Raw genomic sequence first — 23,664 nt, forward strand, 5'->3', positions numbered from 1 at the left:
TTTCCGGTAAGTTTTTCTAGTGAGTCCCTGGTTTGGATTGAGATTTCTTGTGAATGACAAACCTGGAGTAAGAAAGTGAGGGAGACTAGAGTCTTGGGATCTTTTGGCCTTACCTTTGCCAAATGCAAGTTGTTTGAGGGTGTGGATTCACCACATTTTTCACGTTCCTATTTGTAATGAAATTAAATGGAAAACATTTTCCCCTTTGATAAAACTTTGTGGAAATAAAACCTTAATACACTTCATAGCTGCTGGTCAGCCATGTTAAAGGCACAATCTGATCTCTGCTGACACTTTCCTAAGGAAAAGAGCCAATGAGCTGAACAACTTCCTCATGCGTTGTGCATATGAAAATGAAAATGCAACAGACCTAGGACTGCAAAACTATTCATGGTTACAAGTATGGAAATAAATATAAAAGAGCAGGAACTTTCACTATATCATTAAATTATAAGGCTCTCTCTTTTCTCACTGGTTACTTGAGAAAGCAAAATGGCTCTCCCCTGAGTTGCAATAGTTCATTTCTTACTTTACTTTCTGTATCACATCCTAAAGGTAATTTTAAGTGATTGGATCGGTTAGACTGTGTTTTGCCTGTTTATTTAGCCTGTTTTGGAGTTCTTGGCTCTGACAGGGAGGCAGGCATTCAGACTTGAGAGCAGTGTGAAACAGGCCAACTTCAGACATACTCTCAGAAATGTTCAGGCAAGATCCTTATCCTCTTTCTCCCTAGCTGCAGATTGTGAAGTCTGGACCTGCCTCCTGCTCTTGTGTCTCTAATTATTTATCAGTTAATAATTATACCTCTTTTCCGATGGCAACAAACCTGGCTGGAGACGTAAATAAGTATGCTTGCTTCTCCCAAATATGAGAAATAATGTAAGTCCACTTGAAGTTTTTTGAAACAGAAGCTTTCTCATCTAATTATCAGACTTAAGTCCTCCTATGTAAACACTCATTTTAGGAGAGCGATAAGATAACAGAGTGGAAGTAAACTCCTGGATTCCTGCTCCCAGAGAGGAAGGCATAGATCTCAACCTGCTACACGTGAGTGGATCGCTCCCCTGCAAGAACAGGGTTGTGAATCCAAAGAGAATCCGCGTGGGACACAAAAAGCAAGAAAAAGAAAAGGTCAACGGGAGATAAGATCTCGAAATCTGGAGAGTGCGAGACAAACATTAGAGAGCAGAGCAGAACGTAGGACGTTGCTTCTGCCTTCCCAGCCAGTGAGGTGGGATCAGTCCCACAGGAGAACGTCTTGCTTCCCCACTGACCTCCACACCCACTCAGCCAGGGAACTGCCTGAAGTTGGTGCAAAATCACCGCAGGAGACATGGGCTCTGTGCAGAGGAGACATTAGTGGGAAGCATCTTGAACTCGCCAAGCTCTGTGCCAGGACTGCACTGGGTGAGGGAGGGACTGGTCTGGGCTACCGCTGGCAGCAGTTAGGATACAGGCAAATTGCCTCTACCATTCAGCCGGTCCAGATCGAGGGAGGTGAAAACTAATTAGGGGACTAACCTGGAAACCACTGCAGGCCATTAGGTCCGCTCAGGGTGGATCAGAGAGAGAGACAGCTCCTGCTGAACAGGCGTGAGATTGTGGGAGGGTGACATAACAGGGACAAGGGGGCATCCTGATGACTCAGCCCCCCGATCTGGCACCTGCCAACTCCTGAATAATCATCCCCATTGCTGGCGATCTGCAGGTGGGCAGTCGCCATTTTCGGGGTCCACAGCCTAGCCTCTGTGGTGTCATAGGGTGCTGGGTGGCTCCGCTCCCCCAGCCCGGCAGACTCTCCTTGAGAGCTCCGCCCTTGTGCGACTTATGGCCGATGGTCCATTTTGATGTATGAACTCTGAGTGCTCCCCCAGTCATGAGAGATTAGTGCATGGACCTTGCAGGCATTGGGACTGGGCAGACCATCAGCCACGGGATCTGCAGCCACTGGGGCACTGGGCGAACAGTGGCACCTCACCCTGCCCCTCGCCAGCATCTTTCGCACGGAAAGTGGTAGACACATCCTCTGGAGAGGGAGAGACAAGAAAAAGCCACTTTCTCTCTGCAACCAGTGTGAATCTTGGCTGCAGATCAAAAGTCATCAGCCCAGTGACTTAACTGGTCAAACCGGTTTTGGGTCAAATCAATACTCTGGGGCTGGACCCACCAGGAGCAGCCCCCCAATTGTGGTAGTATAACCCCGAACAACACATAAGTGGCTCCCCTTCGTGACAAAGGAAGCAACACACCTAGCCTGTTAGGCGGCCTAGGAACAGAGCAGAAGGTGTGTTACTTTCCAGACAAAAGGTGAAAGGAGGGAAGCAACTACTGATCCAGATGGGAAGGACTCAGCAAAAGAACTCTGGAAGTATAAATAATCAAATGGAAAACACACTCCCAAAGAGGAAACCAGCTCACTAGCAATGGACATTAACCAAATTCAGAACACTAAAATGTCACAGGAAGAACTTCGAAAATGGATTGTAAGAAAGCTGAATGATATACAAGAAAAAATGGATAATCAATACAAAGAAACCACACACAAAAAAAATCCAGGACTTGGAAGAAAAATTCACTAAAGAATCAAAATATTAAAGAAAAATCAAACCGAACTCCTGGAAATGAAGAATTTATTCAGGGAACTACAAAACAAGGTGGAAAGCCTCAAGAGCAGGGTAGATCAAACAGAAGGAAGAATCTCAGAGATCAAAGATAACACCTTCCAATTAAATAAGTCAATCACAGAGAAAGAGCAAAGAAATAAGAGAAAAGACCAGAATCTTCAAGAAATGTGGGATTATGTGAGGAAGCCTAAAGTGAGAATTATGGGCATTCCTGAGGGTGAAGAAGATAATACAAAAGGGTTGGATAAGCTATTTGAATGTATAATTGAGGAAAATTTCCCAGACCTTGCTAAAACTCTAGATATACAGGTTCAAGAAGCTCAAAGGACCCCTGGGAAATTCATTGGAAATAGAAAGACACCACGTCATGCAGTCATCAGACTGACCAAAATATCCACTAAAGAGGCCCTTCTTCGAGCTGTAAGGAGAAAGAAACAAGTAACATACAAAGGAAAGCGCATCCAAATAACGAAGATTTCTCGACTGAAACTTTACAAGCAAGAAGAGACTAGAGCCCCATTCTCACTCTTCTGAAACAGAATAATGCCCAGCCTAGAATCTTATACCCAGCAAAGCTAACTTTTGTATATGATGGAGAAATTAAGACATTATCAGATAAACAAAGACTGAGGGAATTCACCAAGACCAACCCTCCAAGAAGTACTCAAAACAGAGTTTCACATGGACCAGCACAAGAAACATTCACGAATGTAAAACTACTCTAGAGCTAAAGATCAAAGGCCAGATACCACAATGGTTCAAGAGAGAAAACATAGCAATGAAGTTCTACCCAACAGGATGAACAGAAATCTGCCCCACCTATCAGTTTTCTCAATAAATGTGAATGGCTTGAACTCCCCACTCAAGAGACATAGGCTGGCCCAATGAATAAAAAAATATAAGCCAAGTATCTGCTGTCTTCAGGAAACTCATCTAACCTGCAAGGATGCATTTAGACTGAAAATAAAAGGGTGGAAATCCGTATTTCAAGCAAACGGACGGCAAAAGAAGGCTGGGATGGTGGTTTTAATTTCAGATAACTTAGTTTTTAAATCAACAAAAGTAATGAAAGACAAAGATGGTCACTATATACTGGTGAAGTGTACAGTTCAACAAGAAGACATAACTATACTTAATATATATGCACCCAACTTAGGTGCACCCAGATTCATAAAGCAAACCCTACTTGATCTAAACCAAAAGATAAACAGCAATACTATAATAGCTGGAGACTTCAACACTCTGCTGACAGCACAGGACAGATCCTCCAAACAGAAAATAAACAAAGAAACAATGGACTTAAACAGAATGCTAGAACAAATGGACCTGACTGACATTTACAGGACATTCTATCCAAAATCCACTGAATATATGTTCTTCTCATCAGCTCATGGGATATTCTCTAAGATAGACCATATCCTAGGACACAAAGCATCTCTTAAAAAATTTAAAAAAATAGAAATTATACCATGCATCTTCTCAGATTACAGTGGAATAAAAGCAGAAATTAACCCTAACAGAAATTCTCATTCCTACTCAAAGTCATGAAAGCTAAATAATCTTCTCCTGAACAATTATTTTATAAATGAAGAAATCAAAACAGAAATCAAAAGATTCTTTGAATTAAATGACAAAGGAGACACAAGTTAACAAAATCTGTGGGACACAGCTAAAGCAGTCCTGAGAGGAGAATTTATTTCCATAAATCCCTATATCAAAAAGGCAGAAAACTTACAAATAGATAACCTAATGAGTAGACTCAAAGAGCAGGAGAAAGAAAAACAGATTGACCCCAAACCCAGCAGAAGGAGAGAAATTAATAAGATCAAATCAGAACTAAATGAAATGGACAACAGAAAAAACCATATGGGAGATTAATAAAACAAAAAGTTGGTTCTTTGAAAAGATAAATAAAATTGACACGCCTCTGGCTCGACTAACCAAGAGCAGAACAGAAAAATCTCTAATAACCTCCATCAGGAACATGAAAGGAGAAATCACAACTGATGCCACAGAGATACAATATATCATCTATGAATTCTACAAAAACCTTTATGCACACAAACTGGAAAATGTGGAGGAAATGGAAAAATTTTTAGAAAACACAGCCTCCCTAGGCTCAATCAGGAAGAAATAGAATTCCTGAACAGACCAATTTCAAGAACTGAAATCAAATCAGCAATAAAAAACCTTCTCCAAAAGAAAAGTCCTGGACCAGATGGTTTCACACGCGAATTTTACAACACCTACAAAGAAGAACTAGTACCTATCCTACAAAAGTTATTCTACAACATTGAGAAGTATGGAATTCTCCTAAACACATTTTATGAAGCCAACATAACTCTGATACCAAAACTAGGAAAGGATGCAACAAAAAAAGAAAACTACAGACCAATATCCGTTATGAATATAGATGCAAAAATTCTCAATAAAATCCTAGTAAATCCAATCCAGGTGCTTATCAAGAAAATAATCCATCATGACCAAGTAGGCTTCATCCCAGAGATGCAAGGATGGTTCAACATATGCAAATCTATGAATGTAATTCATCATATAAACAGAAGCAAAAATAAAGACCATATGATCCTCTCAATAGATGCAGAAAAAGCATTTGACAAACTTCAACACCCTTTTATGATAAGAACGCTTAACAAAATAGGCATAGATGAGGCCTACCTAAAAATGATACAAGCCATATATGACAAACCCACAGCCAACATCATACTGAATGGGGAAAAACTGAAAGCATTCCCACTCAGAACTGGAACCAGGAAAGGTTGCCCACTGTCCTCATTACTTTTCAATATAGTATTGGAAGTCCTTGTAAGAGCAATCAGACAAGAGAGCAGAATCAAGGGTGTTCAAATAGGGGCAGAAGAGATCAAACTCTCACTCTTTACTGATGATATGATATTATATCTAGAAAACCCCAAGGATTCAACCAAGAGACTCCTGGAATTGATAAATTAATTCAGTAAAGTCTCACGATACAAAATCAATGCACACAAATCAGAGGCATTCATATATGCTAATAACAGTCAAACAGAGAACCATATTAAGGACTCAATTCCCTTCACAATAGCAACAAAGAAAATAAAATAACTAGGAATATATTTATCTAAGGAGGTAAAAGACCTCTACAGGGAGAACTATGAAACACTGAGGAAGGAAATCACATAGCATGTAAACAGGTGGAAAACCATACCATGCTCATGGGTCAGAAGAATCAACATTGTTAAAATATCTATACTACCCAAAGTGATCTACAGATTCAATGCAATCCTTATTAAATTGTCAACATCATTGTTCACAGATATAGAAAAAATAATTTTACGCTTTGTATGGAACCAGAGAGTATCAAGACCCGGTTTAACAAAAGCAATTTTAAGCAGTAAGAACAAAATGAGAGGTATTAAGTTACCAGACTTCAACCTATACTATAAGGCTGTGGTTATTAAAACAGCATGGTATTTGCACAAGAACAAGGACACAGAGCAGTGGAACAAAACAGAAAATCCAGATATAAAACCATCCTCATATAGCCATCTAATCTTTGACAAAGAAGACAAAAATATAATCTGGAGAAAAGAATCCTTATTCAATAAATGGTGCTGGGAAAACTGGATAGCCACATGTAGAAGACTGAAATAGGACCCACACCTTTCACCTCTCACAAAAATCAAATCACAGTGGACAACAAACTTAAACCTTAGGTATGAAACTATACGAATTCTAGAAGAAAATGTGGGAAAAACTCTTACATACATTGGCCTAGGCAAAGAATATATGAGGAAGACCCCAAAAGCAATCACAGCAATAACAAAAATAAATAAATGGGACCCGATTAAATTAAAAAGCTTCTGCACAAAGAAAGTGCCACGAGAGCAAACAGACAACCTACAGAATAGGAAAAAATTCCGCATGCTACACATCCGATAAAGGACTGATAACTCGAATCTATTTAGAACTCAGGAAAATCTGCAAGAAAAAATCAAACAACCCTATCAAAAAGTGGGCAAAGGACATGAATAGAAATTTTTCAAAAGAAAGACAGAAGAATGGTCAACAAACATATGAAAAAATGCTCAACATCTCTAACATCAGGGAAATGCAAATCAAAACCACAATGAGATATCAATTAACTCCAGTGAGAATGGTCTTTATCAAAAAGTCCCATAATAATAAATGTTGGGGTGGATGTGGAAAGACAGGAACACTCATATACTGCTGGCCATCTACCCAAAAGAACAAAAGTCATTCTATAAAAAAGTCATCTGCACCCGAATGTTTATAGAAGCACAATTCACAGTTGCAAAGATGTGGAAACAACTCAAGTGCCCATCAATACATGAGTGGATTAATAAAATGTGGTATATGTATACATGGAGTATTACTCAGCTATAAGAAATAATGGTTATATAGAATCTCTTATGTTCTCCTGGATAGAGTTGGAACCCATTCTACTAAGTGCAGTATCCCAAGAATGGAAAAATAAGCACCACATGTACTCACCATCAAATTGGTTTCACTGATCATCACCTAAGAGCACATTTGGGAATAATACTAATCGGGTGTCCGGCAGATGTGGGGGGGAGGGATGGGTGTATACCTACATAATGAGTGCGATGTGGACAGTGTGGGGAATGGACACACTTGAAGCTCTGACTTGGGGGGATGGGAGAGCAAGGGCAATATACACAACCTAAACTTTCGTACCCCCATGATATGCTGAAATTAAAAAAAAAACTCACTTTACTAAGCATATAAAAAATGATGCTATTTCAGTATGCTCTGTTTCTCCTTTCTTGTTTTCTATTATTTCCCACTTGTTTGGCTCTTTCCAGTAAGTTTTTCTAGTGAATATCTGCTTCTCTTATGATTCATTCCGGTTATACTGAAGTTAATAGAACTGCGTGCTAAAGTCCACTGATTCCTGGAACAAGAACCTTTCGCACAGAAGAGAATTCTTCTCACTTGCAAATCTTTTAAGAAAAGATGTGATTTAGAGTTCACTGTTTGATCAGGACACTAAACCTAGACCTGCATTTTGCAAGCCTTTTATGTTTGTATTTGCAAAGGGCTCTTTCACAAGTTTACTTAAATTGACCTTTCATGCTTTAAATGAATGTAGTTTTTACAAACCCAAGTCAAAGCAGCAAATACAAATTGTACTAACCTTGGTATACTGAATCTTCAAATTGGTGAGTGGGGCAGGTATGTCTGGCTTGCCTGAGGATAACATTTCTGGTTCAGCTCCTAGAACACAAGTGACAGGCAGTTTGGTTCTGATAGGGCACTTGGCTTTATTCCTTTTTATCTGCAAGGGCTAAAGTTTGTTTGCATACTGGGATATGATTGGATGAACAAACTCAGTGCAAAAAAAAAAAAAGAAAAGAAAAAGAAATAGAAAGGACACTACTTATTTGTAACACCTAGGGCAGGAAGCCTTTGTCTTTAAACTTAAATCCTTAAGAAACCAGCTCTCAAGCATTGAAGTTGCATCTGGAGACACTGCACTATTTGCAGATGAATGAATTTACAAAGCTGAAAGCTGTGATGAGAGTGTGCAGTGCAGCTGCTCTGGCCACTAAGTCCAGTTATTATTTTTTTGACTTTTCATACTTTGTATGCTACTATGTATGTAACTTTCTCTTCTCTGATGGACTTAGAGAATTTGAGGATTGAAAAAGTCTAAAATGGCACATGTTCTCTGTAGAAGCTGATGAGGAGAGATCCCTGGCCAGGTGTCTTCAGGACAAGGCTGTCAGGAAAACAGTCCATCTTCCAGAAAAATCAGAGTGCTGTTTGGGAAAGAAAAGGTCTCTATCTAGACTCTAACCTAGCATCGCTGGATGAGTCTGCCTGTTGGTCAACCCAGCCATGGATCTATCTCTATGTTCTCTTATGCCTATGTGGGTTTTAATAATTTGGAAAAAGTGTATATTGTATATGCCTAGAGAATCTGTGCTTGGTTGGCACATTGGTGTTCAAAATGGAAATGGAAGGCAGAATTCAAGTATGTGAACCTGTGTGTTTTGTGCTAATTTCTGTTCATCTGCCATTCTTCTCCCATTAGCAAAATCTCCTCACCTCTGATTTCTCCTGCTTCTCATATGTCCTTTCATTACTTTTCTCTGTTTTCTTTTTCTCAGATATGGTAGATGACCCTCTTATCTGATACAATCATATACTGACTGACTGGTAAGGTCACTAAAAGAAACTGTAGATTAAAAGCCTCTGTAAGGTAATTGTTTTATAAAAGATTTTTGCTAAAGCTCTGGGTCAAGGCCATTTCTTGGAACTAGGTCTGCTGCTTGGAATGTGAAACAATCTTGCATAAATGGTGCTCATATTGTGTTGTCTACAGCTGTGGTCCCCAACCCCCGGGCCGTGGCCCTGTACTATTCTCTGGCCTGTTAGGAAACTGGCTCCACATCACAGCCTGAACTCTGCACCACCACCCCTACTCCCACACCGCCCAATTTCCCAGTTCATGGAAAAATTGTCTTCCATGAAACCTATCCCTGGTGCCAAAAAGGTTGGGGACCACTGGTCTACAGCTTTCAGTTTGTTTCCTTAAAGTAGAGAGAGAAATTAGAGACACTAAAAACATCAATGAGGCAATCTAAAGTGTAGACCATTTTGAGATTCCTACATTTTTCCTCTTTTTTTTTAACAATTGACTTATGCACAGATTATCCAACAATGTGTTTAGCAACTTGATATAGAGTGTTTGTAAAATGTTCAGTTTAGTTTTCATAGAAATAACCCTCCTTACCCTTAATCAATCAATAATTAAAGTAACATTTAATTCAATTTTATAATTGAAATAATAGGTCCAAGTGAATAATCAGGTTTTAGATCAAAGAGATCTCACTATTGGTAAACAGCGTAGATTGTGCCCTAATCTGAGAGTTCACAGACATGAGTGTGAGCCATAACGTTTTGGTTTTCGCTTTCTAAATATTTTTGTTTTCTCAAACTTTTAAAAAGTTTGTATAAAATGCTACAAAAATCATAAGTGTACATCTTAATAAATAGTCATAAAAAGAACAAAACATAATAACCATCACTTGGGTCATGAAATAGAGCGATATGAGCAATTCATAGCCTACTTTCCATATTCTTCTAATCACTACCTCTTTCTCCCCATCTCTCAAACTACCAATATCTTAACTCCTAATGTCTCACATCCTTTTTTCCTGATTTTGAACTTGATATAAGCAAATTATATAGTCAGAATATTTTTACAAACGAAATTCAAAGGTGCAAGTTAATTAAACAATGTTTAAATGAAAGAATGTTTCTCAGGGGCTACTTCTTACCCCAATGTACACACATGGATGATTTATTACATCCAATAAACATAAAATAACAAATATAAAATAAGCCAGCATTTTTATCAGTGAGGATCACTTTTTCATCCCAATTACAGTTCATGTGAGAGTGCAGACGAGTGACCATTTTCCTTCCATCTTTTGGTGGGTAATAATAGCACTTGGAAGATTGTACCAAAATAATAAAAATTTTCAAACCCTTGAATAAGTTATTCTACTTCTAGAAATGTACTTTAAGGAAATAATCAAAAGTGTGTAAATTATGAGCAAGTATCGCAAATTTAATTTATAAAATAAAAAAATACCAAATGGTTAGATAAATCATGGTTTAGCAACAAAAGAAAAATAAAAAGAAAAGAAAAATACTTAAGGAAGGCCTTGGTAACTTCTGTGATATATTGTTACTTAATTATAAGCAGATTATAAACCTGTGTGCTATGTGTAGGGTTGCCAAGAAATTGTGTTTGTTCTTCCATATTTGGCCAAAATCTGCAATTTGCCTCTGACCCCAGCCCCAGCATTTAGAAAGCTAAATAACTCAATTTCTACTTCAGTGTCATATTTGACATCATAAATTTATGCATGATCAAAAATAGTCTGATTTCCTTGATTTGACATTATATAATTGTCCTTGGCTGAATAATGCCTGTGAAAGGTATTCCAGGAACCTGTACATGTTATCTTATCCAACAAGAGAAAATTTGTAGATGTGATTAAATGAAACATCTTGAGATTATCCTGGAATTTCAGGGTAGGCCCTGTGTGAAATCACAAGAGCTTTTAGGAGATGAAGGCAAAGGAGATTTGTAGAAGGCCATGTGACCACTGAGCTAGATACTCTGCTGCTGGCTTTGAAGCTGGCGGAAGGAACCAGAAGCCAAGAAATATAAGGAATGAAGCTCTGTGAACTGGAAGAGGCAGGCAATGGATTCTCCCCTACAACCTTGTAGGGAGCAGGCCCTGTTCCCCTCTTTGGTATTGACCAGTGCAACTGATTTCAGATCTCTGGCCTCTGAAATTACCAGAGAATAAATGTGTGTTGTTTTATACCCCCAAGTTCGTAGCAATTGTTACAGCAGCTATGGGAAACTAACCAATGAAAGCTCGGGAGTTCAAGGACGCCAAAAAGTACATGCTTTCATTGATCATTCACCAGTCATCCTGCCTGTGGTTCAGGCTTATTGTTACTGTCTAAATAGTCTTATTCCAATAAAGGGAAGCTTCCTATCTGTACCCTGCAATTAAAAATTCGTTGGGTGTTTTAGGTCTTGAAGATCTTTCACTTGCAGTTGCAGTATATTTATTATATTGCAAAGGTAAAATGTGATAAAAAATGACATTTTTGAGAGTAATTGTTTAAAGTAATCATTTGATTTGGACAATATCCAACTTTAGTTTGCATTGGATTACTTGCATTTGTTCCCACATTTTTACATTGTACACCCCCCCACCCAGATCTATGACCACAATCCAAATTTATCTTCCAGGCCTTGGCTTTACATTTCAACTCCTTGTTGGATACCTAAGCTAAATGTCACACCTGTCATGTAGCTGGGTTTGCAAACTTTAGAGCCTGCATATTTGTTTTATTGGACTGTGCAATGTTATCCAAATTAGAGCCATTTACATAAAACCTCAGATTTTCAATTCTTAAACACCAGAAGACCTGAAGAATGTGGTTTTTGGCTGTCTGTTGCCCATTGGAATCATCGGGGGAATTAAAAACAAAATAAAACAGATTCTGATTCATTCGGAGTGGTTTTAGCCCAGGTGCATTTAAAGTGCCTCAGGTAGTGCTAATGAGTGGTCAGCTGTCAAAACCACTGAAGCAGCTCTGGGCTTCATTGCCTCCTGATGCAACCAGCTGAGGCTGAATAGCAGAGGTTCTCAAAGTTTGAGCAACATCCACACCACCTGGAAACCTTTTAGAAGTGCAGTTTCAGGCCCCATCTTAGACTTACAGCATCAGAAACTCTGGGGTGGGGCCTAGCAACCTGGAGTATAGCAAGCCCCGCACAGAATTCTGGTTCAAGCTCCAGTTTGAGAACTGCACTGCAACATAGACTCCACCTAGATCGATTATCTATCCTAGCCAGCTTCCACTCCAAGTTACCTACCTAGTCCTTTGGTTTCCATTTTAAGACCCCTAAATGACCTCATTATCATTTCCCCAAACCTAACCTTTTTCTTGACTTTCTGTTTCTGATGATGACAAAACAACACCAACCAAACTTCAGGCATTGGTGATTTCCTTGTCTCTTTCCTATAAAACTTTTAATTTTATTTAATGAAACAATTGATACATTCAACCTTCCAGTGTCCTGACACTTCAGGTCTAGATTTTAAAGAATATATATTAACAGATGGAGTGCTTTGTAATCAAATCTGAGAATTTCTGCCAACGCTGAGCACCTGGTACCTCCAGCTCTTCCAAAACAACTATGGGCCCTAGTTTCAGGGATCAATGTAAGAAGATTTGATTAAGACTGTCCCCACCCTTTCTTTGCATGCTCTGGGCAAGTACTATGAGGTTGTCTGTCAATTGTGCAGTACAGCCTCTCGGATGTTCAGGTACACAATATGAGTCTTTATGAAATCTCAAGAAAGGAAGATTCCCTGCCCCCCCGCCCCACAGCTGAGGTTAAGGAGCTATCACCATATTGCCTTCCCATCCCAGTTCAGAGAACATATTTTTCTGTTACATTCTTTAGTGGGTATAAGCCATTCAAAGATGTGGCATCAGAATTTCTACCTCCTCTTGCTGCAACCTCGACTGGACTGCTGTCCTTACTTGTCTATTAAACCTTCTGGCTATCAAGGCTGAAAATTTTCAAGGGTAAGAACAGTTTGTTTAACTCCCAATTCTTAGTTTCCTCTTTGCTCTTTTGACTTATGGAGATTTCTCTTCTTTTTTTACTGGGCCAAGGATACATTTGATAGCTAGTTATTTAATATTTTTCTCTTACATTTTTAGTTGTGTTGTAGAAGGAGAATTTTCACATTATCTAGCCTGCTAGAATGAGTGAAATGGAAAGTATTTTCTCAATCAGAAAAGAAAGAGCACAGTCAATTAAAAAAATCTGATGGTTCAGAAAACTGCTAGATTTTTATGGCTGTTCCTTTTTAGTTTGTGTATATTTTTGTGAAGCTTTTTCTTATGAATAGCAATTCATATAAAAAGATGTTCTTACTCTCTTATAGAGTACATTTTTCCTAATTATTATCATACTTACACACAGAGATGTATGTGCATTGACCCATCTTTCCTAATTTGGTGCTGACCCCTTTCAGCTTTTTCCTTTTACAGACACTCTTGGTTAATTCACTGTTATAAGTTACAAAATCATGTGTTTGTTATTGGTCGAATATAAAGTTTTTAACTTGTTTTTAGGGAGAGGTCCAGGTTGAACATATCTGTGTCTGGAGTAATTATACATGGCCTATTAGGAGCACTTTTAAAGATCTTCTTGGGAATAACACTCCTTAAATGAAAATAGCAGCAGACAAGTAAGTTTGGGTCTATTTATAATAATGCTTTGGTTTTCAGAGATGAACGTTGAATCAGATCACAACTGGCCATTTGCTATTGATACCTGCTTCTGACCTAGTGCCCTCTCCCAAAGATGGTCTCTTATCATTATGGTAGAGACAGAGTAGGCTGAAATTAATTAATGAAAACGTGATTGATTAATGAAAAAGTTATTAATTAATGAAAAGTCATCCTCCCACATAAGCAGAGAAATTCCAGGAGTACTTGATTTAGCTCCATTACCCATATGATAATGAAACATGGAAAAGGGAAGGGAAGAGACAGACATTGTCTGCCTACAGTGGCTTAGGGGCATGGATAAACCCAGAAAATACATTATCACTAGCATTTATGAAGACTCCTATATATTGCCCATGGCAGCAGAGATGTAGGGGTCAGAACAATGCCCAGGAGATAGGGCAGCCAGGGAGATAAGATAGCAGCCAGGCAGCAGAGGGATATTGGCAGCTTAGTATCCACAGAGAGAGAGAGGGAGAGAGAGAGAGAAGGATTGCATCCTTGGCTCTAGTATCAGCTTTCTTAAGTTGTAAATGGCAACAATGAGGTGCTATCAGATGTCTTTACTATGGACACCAAAAGTTTTGGTAAGAACCTTCGCTAAAAAGAATGGATCAAGAAAGGGGAAGCAGATGAGACATAATGCAGACCGGTGGTTACCACAGGCTGTAGAGAGGGGGAATTGAGAGAAACTGCTTAAAGGGTAAGGAGTGTTACTTGGGGTGATGGAAATGTTTTGAAATCAGATAAGGGTGGTGGTTACACTATATTGTGAATGTTCTAAATGCCACTGAACTGCTCACTTTAAAATGGTTAATTTACGTTATGTGAATTTCATCTCAATAAATTGTTTAAAAAATATAAAAGGGAAGCAGAGAGATGTTCATTCATGACCATGTGTAACCCTACTCCAAATAATGGATGATTTCCTGCTGGGGGCCAGAGACCTTGCAGCACCATGGATATTATTAATAAAAGCCTGAGAAACAGTTTTCATTACTTTCAAACTGACCCAGCAATGGATGCCCTGGGGAAATATAAATTTCACACCATTTTAAATATTTTGCTCCCATGTCCTATTGTTTCAATGATAATTCTCAGATATTGTGACAACATAAAGAATGATTAGCATGTATTGCATAGCACTTCTAGAATATTCTAAAAGGGAAACTTGTTTATTTTTCTTTTTATTTCTGATATTTTATGAAGGATGTGTCATAAACTCTATAAACACATAAATGATGCTGTGGACTAGCTGGGCCTGCCTGTCAAGCTGTGCCCTGCGAGATTCAGTAGCACTGTATATTCTCAAGCTGCTCCTTATGTTACTGATTTGCCACTGATGATAATGATCTGACTCAAATTATATACGTAGAGAGAGCAAATTAAAAATGAGCATAGGATTTTTCTGCCACAAAATAATTAAATTATTTTGCCTGAAAGTATTTAAGGAATAACTGACTTCCATTTTCTCTATGAAATATCATATGAATAGATAAATAGACCCTCATCCCAACACTGGGTTGCAGATAAAGTCATTACTCATCAGCTTGCCTTGGTAAAAGCAGTTGGAGTAAAGCAGCTTTCAGCTTCCCCAGAAGGGATCTATGTCAAAGTCAAGATTCAGATAGTTGCTTGATTTTTACATGTTGGATATGTGGGCAGTAAATCTGCAGATAAAGATCTTTGCAATTAGTCACCAAGTTAATGACACTGCATTTTGGAGAAGTTGGGAGCAGGACTGATTACATAAAGGTAGTAATGTAAGATAAGAGGTAACTGCTCAGTGGGGAAAAACTTTCACCTTTGTATCATTGAGAAAGGCCATGCCCAAAGTGCTAGGTCATTGTTTAAAGGTTGGGGTTACATCGTTTTGATGCTAAATTTCGTAGATAAGATAAAAGTTATTCATTAAAAACTCCCTCCCCATCCCAATTTAATGTTGGTGACAGTATACTATTGATATGATTGAGTTACCTAACTAAAGCTTTTTAGCCTTAAGAGAAAGTGAACAATATTTCTCTTTCTAGAAGGATTTCTATTGTTTTCTTTATATTCATATTAGACTGTACAGTATAAGAGGAAATTATTTTAAATGATATTTCATCAGATATTTACTGAACATCTACATGTTCCAGGCACTGTGCTTTAGAATTACTCACAAGGTCAAGAAAATGCTGGAATAGATCACTAAGTATCCTGCCAATCGTGGCCCTTCTAATCTTTTCTCCACAGAGTCAGACCAATCCTTGTGTAACACAAACCTAGCTGACACCTCACTACAAATGCTACAGCCTACTCAGTAGCTCCCCATTGCAATCGGATGATAGGTGTTCATGAATCTGTCATATCCACTTGCCTGTGACGGGACTGTGTCTTTTTAGCACCATATCCCCAGATACTAACATAGCACGTGGTTTAAAGTAGGTGTATTCAATAAATGATTATTAAATATGTAAATAACACCTGTCATTGCCCTAGGAGGTGATGCCAGAAAACAAACCCTTGGTGTACTAGGTTCATAACAGGTGTTCAAAAATTTGTTATGAAGACAGTTCATACTACATGGTTAATCACCACGTAAAATGTTTGGAAACCTACAGTTTGTTACAAGGGAGGTCTGGGTAGCAAAATACAGAATGATTTAAAAACTCCCTGGCTGTAGCACTGGAGGAGGTTGTTTAATATGACTATGTAGAATAAGTCCCCAGTAGGAACATGACTATTTAAAGTAACTGTGTTTCCATTTTTAGGCACTTCACTTTGGTTCAGCTTGGTGTCAGGCACCTGCTGTCTCTTGCTCTGCAGTGCAGGGGGATAGAGTTACATTCTCTGCATTGCATTTCATTCTCTTGGTTATTTATTTACATAATCCCTCTCACTGGGCCTATTAATTTATAGACCAAAGGAATCCCATTATGAGTACACTAAAGTCATATGCTTGGCTGCTTCATACAAATGTGTTTTACCTGGATTAGGTCTGGCAGAAAAAGCCCCAAAGTGATGATAATTTCATTGTATTTAGCACCAAATCTCCCTGGAGATAGTGGGGGATGGGGATACCTGAAGTGTAGGGAAATCAAGCCTGTTGAGCATAATTACTCTGGAAAACTTGTCTTCTTTCAACAACTTTTGACTTTAGATTTGCATTCTCATACAGGGTATTTAAAAATTTATTTATTGCAATGAAACATTTCCAGTGGCAGCCACCTTTGAAAACTTCACATTCATGAAAGCTATCCCTGTGAACATTTGTGAAATACTGACTTTTAAAGGAAAGGTGATTCTTTTTTTTTTTCAAAATGATGGAGTTTGTTAGCTCTCTTAATATCTTTAAGGATCAGAGAGGCTACCATGTTAACTTTTAAAAAATGTATCAAATGAAAATACATGGAAATTACTAGAAAGTAAATTGAGGACGATGTTGTACTCCCAGTAGAGAAATACAATGTAAATATTGGCTGCAAACAATAAAACAATTATGATGGTGCCCACAGTTCATTTATGTTTGTACAAAATTGTAGGCTAATACAAAACAGAGTACATTACAATGTCTGAAGATGCCAAGAGAGCTGAATACCATTTCACTGGTGTGCTTCAGACTTTTTGAACCAAGATGAAGAAAAGTAACAATAGCATCTGATCACATCAGTATAGTTTAGTACATAAATATTGTCCTACAAGAAACTTTTTACTTCTCAAATAGAAATGTTGAAGCTGGCTTCACAAAGATTTTGTTGAACACTTTTAGACATTTAGATGTTTCCATTTGTAGAAGCCTGTTTCTAGAAATGGAAATTACTAAGAGTAATCCATTGTCCCAATAAGAAATAAGTGCTTAGGCATGAACAACTTTTCCCTTCATATCATTGAGAAAGGCCATGCCCAAAGTGCTAAGTCATTGTTTAACCATTGGGGTTAAATTAGTTTGATGCTAAAATTCATAGATAACATCAAAGTTATTCTTTAAAAAACTCCCTAAGTATTGCTTAGTATTACTAAGTATAAACCATTAATGCCAATCTGATCTTCAAAGCCAAGAAATATTTAATGAAAATTATTCATTACTCCTTATAGTCTCATTTGTTTATTACATTATTAAAATATGACTATGCTGTCATTCTTTCTTCAAGTTAAGTCAAGTCCTGGAGAAGTTCTGTTTCAAGTGTTACCCAAATAAGCCTTATATACATGTGCAAGAGGAGCCTGACGTTCACACAAATGTATGGTCTCAGGCAATTAACTCTGAGCTGAGAGTCTGGGCACATGTGTTCCAGGGTGGTTCTACTTCTGGCTACATGATTTTAGGCAATTCTGCATTGCCTTCCACTATGCTAATGACTCTTAAACTCACAATCACCTGGAGAAATTGTTCAACTATACATTGCTGACTCTTATTCTCAGAGTTTCTAATTTAGTAGATTAGAAGGAGCCCCCAAAATTTGGATTTCTGAATGAGTCCCAAGGTATTGCTAATACTTCTGCGATGGGACATATTGTAGGAACCAAGGCAATACATACATCTCCCCATGTGCCCACTTTACTGATGAGGGAAACAGAAAGGTTACAGCAGGATACGATGGGATGCCAGAATGCATTATGGTCTTTAGTTGACAATGTGGGAGTAAGTGTGCTTTTATGGGGATGGAATCAGGAAAGGAGGGAGGAAAAGACACCTGTTTGGACTCAACATCCAATATTCTCAGTTTATTGCAGCAAAAAAAAAAAATAGATGAGAAATGAATTACAATGTAGGTTAAACAAACAAATAAATAAATAAAACCCAAGTAGTCTAGGGAAGACTGAAGAAGGTGCCAGAAAATTCCAAGGACATGTTCTAGCTCTGTTCTTGCCCATAGTATATTCTGGAGCTCAAAATTCAAAATTATACATAATTGTAAAGGGACAAAGTGGACCTGTATTTATTACGGTGGTAGAAATATGAAGGTCTTTCCTTACATGCAAAGGACAATTCTCATCAGCTTTATATTCAGACAAGAACAAGGGTTAATGTGTTTTTCAAGTAGAATGTGAAGAATTATTGTGCTTTAACCAGAATATGTTTAAATTTTAATAGGAATAGACATAGTCCTTCCTGATACATATAAATAAATATTCACATTTATGTGGCTAAATAGGGCATTATACATTTATAAAAAACACATTTTCCAGTAGGAACACTAAACATATGAAACAGATTTAGTTAGCTCATAGCCTTATAGGAAATATCAAGACGAGCTCCCTTTGTAGATTCTGGAATGCAAATCCCACTGTAACTATTGCCGTTCTGTAAATATATGTGAAACAGAATGTTTTCCTACAACTTAGCTAGTGTGTTACTTATTACAGGCATCATTATACACAATAAAATGCCCATATAAAGATGGTCAGGTGTATGAACAGCCTTGCTGCAATGGGATTTGTCTTGCAAAAGCTATTTTCTTTTAGAAAGATGAGACTGCCTGCTTTTCCTATTTGCACATCATTTTCTCCTTAGAACACTGCTTTGTCACTGCAATTCACTGTCTCTCATGGAGTTCCCAGACAGTTCAGCATATTTATAGTGGCATGAATGACACTGCTGAAATAAATATTACCATGCCTCCCTATTCAGTGGACATCATGCACAGAGACAGAACAAGACATCTGCTTTCTCTGAATTGAACTACGTGAGCACTCTGGGATTTTCAATGGGAAAGAGAACAGTTTGCTAACCTAGAACCAGTTTGTGTCATTCACATAAAAATCAATCAAGTTCATACTGAATCAAATACAAACACAAAATTGTTTGTACAATGTTCAGTACAGATTTTGCAAACTGAAAAGATTTGGTAAAGAAAGAGTTGCAATTTTAATGATTAATTGGCCCTTAGTATTTTTAAGCACTTTCTCACTACTGTTGTGTAGAAAAATGTATGTACAGAATCCAGACAACAAAGGCTTATAGTCTGAATTTTTCAGTACATACTTTCAAAACAATACAATTTTTAAGGAAAATAATTTTACATGATTTTCTGCTATAAAAATCAGTTTTTTCAATCTCATCTGAGTGTCAAACACAGGGAAGTTACTTTACGATATATTAGAAAATGTAAATATGGGTTATTTCAATGAATAAATCATGAAAGATGAAAATATTTAATTTTTGAAATAGGTGCATGGATTTAACATATATTTTATATATGAAATAAGACAAACTAAATTCAGTTAAGGAAAACCCACACAAAGAATTTGAATGATATGTATCCATTAACTTGGGGAGGAAAGGTTATTGTAATATATTCTATGTTGCCTTTTACTTAATGGTGACTACAGTAATATTTAATATGAGATAATATAGTAGAACAAATTTCCAAAGTTTTTTCTCCCATCAAAATAATACAGCTTATCTCTAAAGGGTGAACATTTTTCAGAACATAAGAGCAGGATATAAAAGTAGAGAAAATAGTGTAATATAACTTGTAATAAGCATTGATTTTTTTTTAATGCTTGGTATATCTTTGTGACTCTTCTATTGTTCCAGGGGCTAGGAGAGTGAGTGGTGGTGTGAATATTTAGAATTGTGTTCATGATTTTATATCCCAAATTGAAACTAAAAAAAATAATATAAAGGATCAAACTTTTCTTCTCCAAATATTTCCTCTGCATAAAAAAGCCACTCTTACTATCAAAGAAATAAACTGAGTTTTCCTCTTCTTTCCTTGAAATAAAAACATACAAAGCTCAATCAAGTTAGATGTGTAGAAGATATATATATATTTTTTTACTAAGACATTTGACTTAATATTTTAAACAGAAAATTATTAATGTGACTATTACAGATATCAAAGTCATTTTATGACAAAAAGATGACAGTTGGCAGAGTCAGTTAATAAGCAAATACAGGAAACTAATATTTCAACAAGGTAATCATCAATTACTCTACAAAATGTTTTATATTAACGCATATATTTTTGTTGAGATATGACTTTTCTGTATTTGATAAATAACTTCTTTATCTGAATATAATTTTTAAAGGTTTACTATAGTTTTGAGTGACATACCTTTAAAAAATTCAAAAGCACATCTGATAATTAATAAATATATCCTTGAAAGTTTTTATAGTAGCTATACAATCTAACCATGATGTCCATTAGAGCAGCTACTGAACACATGAAATATGAAAAGTGTGGCTGAAGAACTGATTTTTTAATTTTAACTTTTAAAAAATATTAAATATATTTGGAATAACTTTCTCAACTCAATTTTATGAAATATAAATAAAGATGAAGTATCTCTCATAAAATTTGGTCTTTGGATTGAGATTTGCTTTATGTGTAAGGTACACACTGGATAAACATAAGATAAAACCTTAGCTATGAAAAAAAGGGAAATAGTATTAGGTTTTTCATATTGTTTACTTGTTGGATTAATAATATTTTGGATATGTGGGATTAAATAAAATATTACTGAAATTTTAAAAATATGCTTATTTTAATATTTTTAAATGGCTGCTAGAAAATTTGAAATTACATGTGTGGCTATGAATTATATTCCCTTCCTTCCTCCCTCCTTCCTTCTTTTCTTCCTTCCTCCCTCCCTCTCCTTCTCTCTCTCTTTCTCTCTTTCTTTCTTCTTTTTCTTTCTTTCCTTCCCAGGGTCTCACTGTTGCCCAGACTGGACTGCAGTGGCATCATTGTAGCTTAGTGCAATCTTAAATTTCCAGGCTCAAGATGTCCTCCTGACCCAGCCTGGCAAGTAGCTGGGGCTACAGGCACATGTCACCACACCTGGCTAATTTTTCTATTTTTTGTAGAGATGGGGTCTTGCTATATCGCTCAAGCAAGTCTCGAACTTCGGACCTGAAGTGATCCTCCCACCTTGTCCTCCCAAAATGGTAAGATTACAGGTGTGAGCAGGTGTGAGCCTTACATTGTATTTTCAATTGGATGACAATGATCTACATGGTAAATAGCAATTAATAATAATCAATCTTGGCAATTTATAAAATCTGTGGCCAGTTATCCTTATATATATTTTTGAGTATATTCATTAAAACCTACCAAAAATCAGGATTTTGTATAGCCACAACTAATCTAACCACATAGGGTATAAGTTTCTCCTTACTTGTGAAACCATTTTAATTCTTAGTAAAGTGTTCAGAGCTCATATTTTGTTAATTTTTTAGTGAAAACATGACTAATATTCAAGCATCTTTGCAGGGCCACAGTGTACAGTTGTAAAGGTTGTTTATTATACAAGGGCTCCTTACTAAAAGATCCAGCTTGTACTATACTCACCAAGCCCTGGCCCTGGCAAGAACTGCCTTTTTCTGTAGTAAGGGGCTTCTTTCTCTAAGTGACACAAAGACACAATATAGGCTATCAAGCTCTCCATATTTTCATCAACATATGATATTGCAACATGCAGTATTATAAAAAAAACTCGAAATAATGTTTTCTGCCAAAATCATCCAGGTAAAGTGTATTACTCTAAGTGATATGCTGTGAAAATTCTGGTGTCAACTTATATTTGCCAAAGATTTTATTATTCTCCCAACTTTCCCATACATTTTATCAATGTTCTCATAGTAATACTAGGTGATAAGTAAAGCAGGTATTGTCTTCATTTTACCGTCAAGAAACATATTGAATTTCCTTTTGGATTGCTATAGAATTCATAATTATCACATTTGCCCCTTGCAAATAAAAGTATAACTCCTATAACTTGTGAGACAGTCCCATAGACATAAACATTGCAACTAAATATGAATGTAACATTTATAGGCTAAGACAGACCCAACCATATGTCTCATTGAATTTTGGTTTCCAATAAAAAATAATTAATCACGTTTTATTATTTAATTTATGTCTTAAAAGAGCCAAGAAATTAATGGCAATGTAGTGTCCCCAAATCTAAATTACTTTTTATAATTATTACTTCTGTTTAACTTATCTATGGAGACTATGAAAAAAAAAAACTCCCTTAAAACTGTTCCTGAAAGTAATAGCTACTTTTGAGAAGCAACTTTGCATTATAGTCAATTAATAGCTAGTTTTGGTTAATAATGAACAATGTGTTCATGCTATATATTTTATTTAAAGATAAGGGAAAACAACTTAGCTAGTGCTGTTGTGAATCTCGAGGGCTCTGAGGAGAGTATCTTTAAGATAATTCCTTAATATCCCTTTTGGAAGAGTATTAGTAGTTTCTTATTCAACGTAGATTTCTTAAATAGCTGACATTTGTTTTATTTCCTACCCCTGATCTTGGTACCTTAAATTCATTTGTCTTACATTTATTCATGTTCTAATGGCTCCCAGTGATTTTTAATTAGAATATATTTTTAAGGAATGGGTTTTAAAATCTTTCTTCATATACAATGAGTATTATTGCTACCTATGTGTTTAAGAAACTTCTATTTGCTAGACATTAATGACTCATTCACATTGATTATATTCTTAACAATTACTAATTTTAAATCATTAAATTGGAGGTTTATATATCCCATTATAGTTCACTTGAATACAGTAAATAGCATGTATATTTCTTTATGTTAAATATTATGCCTCTTTTGGTGTTTTTATAGTTAATATAATTGTGCATTGAAATTCAGACCAGGCCTAAATCACATACATTTTTAAAAATGTAACATGTTTCCTTTATAACAAAAATTGGCTTCCCAAATCTATAGTCAAAATCAAAGTTTCCTTTTAGGGTATCAAACCATACCACAACTTCCATATTGGTCAAGGTTTTGAATGCAATAGATTCACAGGTTTTATATTTATTTAATTCTCATATTTATCACACCATTATCATCTTCAAAAGAGATTATTCAGGCACACACTTCATCTACATTGATTTGAAACAGATTTTTTTAAAAAAAACATGACAAAAAGGGAATTTATTTTAAACGTAAAAAAATGAATCCACTCACAACTATCACACATGCTACTCATTTTGTAAATCATGTAATAGACTTTGTCATTTTGACATGTAGAACATTTCTCTTCTTCTATCACCTTTGAATCAACCAGTTTGTAAGGAGGCCAGGGAAAGAGGGCTGGAACTTGCAGTCCCCATTGGCTCCCATTGCCATTTGTATCCCTGGAGCATTTTGAAGTCAGGTAGATGTTAACCTAACAAGGGAAGCCCCACTGGCTCTCTGTCTACT

The 23,664-nt window shown here is 36.7% G+C and overlaps 1 protein-coding gene across 1 annotated transcript in view; it reads right to left on the bottom strand.

The window, feature by feature from the left end:
• LOC138388356 (aldehyde dehydrogenase 1A1-like) overlaps window positions 1-7,894 on the bottom strand; it is a 46,677-nt gene extending 38,783 nt beyond the window's left edge. The window contains exon 1 of the mRNA XM_069476388.1: window positions 7,801-7,894. Within this exon, the coding sequence (XP_069332489.1) occupies window positions 7,801-7,866 (66 nt within the window). The 5' untranslated portion in view covers window positions 7,867-7,894. The remainder of the gene's footprint in view (window positions 1-7,800) is intronic.
• Window positions 7,895-23,664: the final 15,770 nt, after the last annotated feature.

This window comes from Eulemur rufifrons, chromosome 7 (assembly GCF_041146395.1).
Source record: "Eulemur rufifrons isolate Redbay chromosome 7, OSU_ERuf_1, whole genome shotgun sequence".
Classification (NCBI taxonomy): Eukaryota; Metazoa; Chordata; class Mammalia; order Primates; family Lemuridae; genus Eulemur; species Eulemur rufifrons.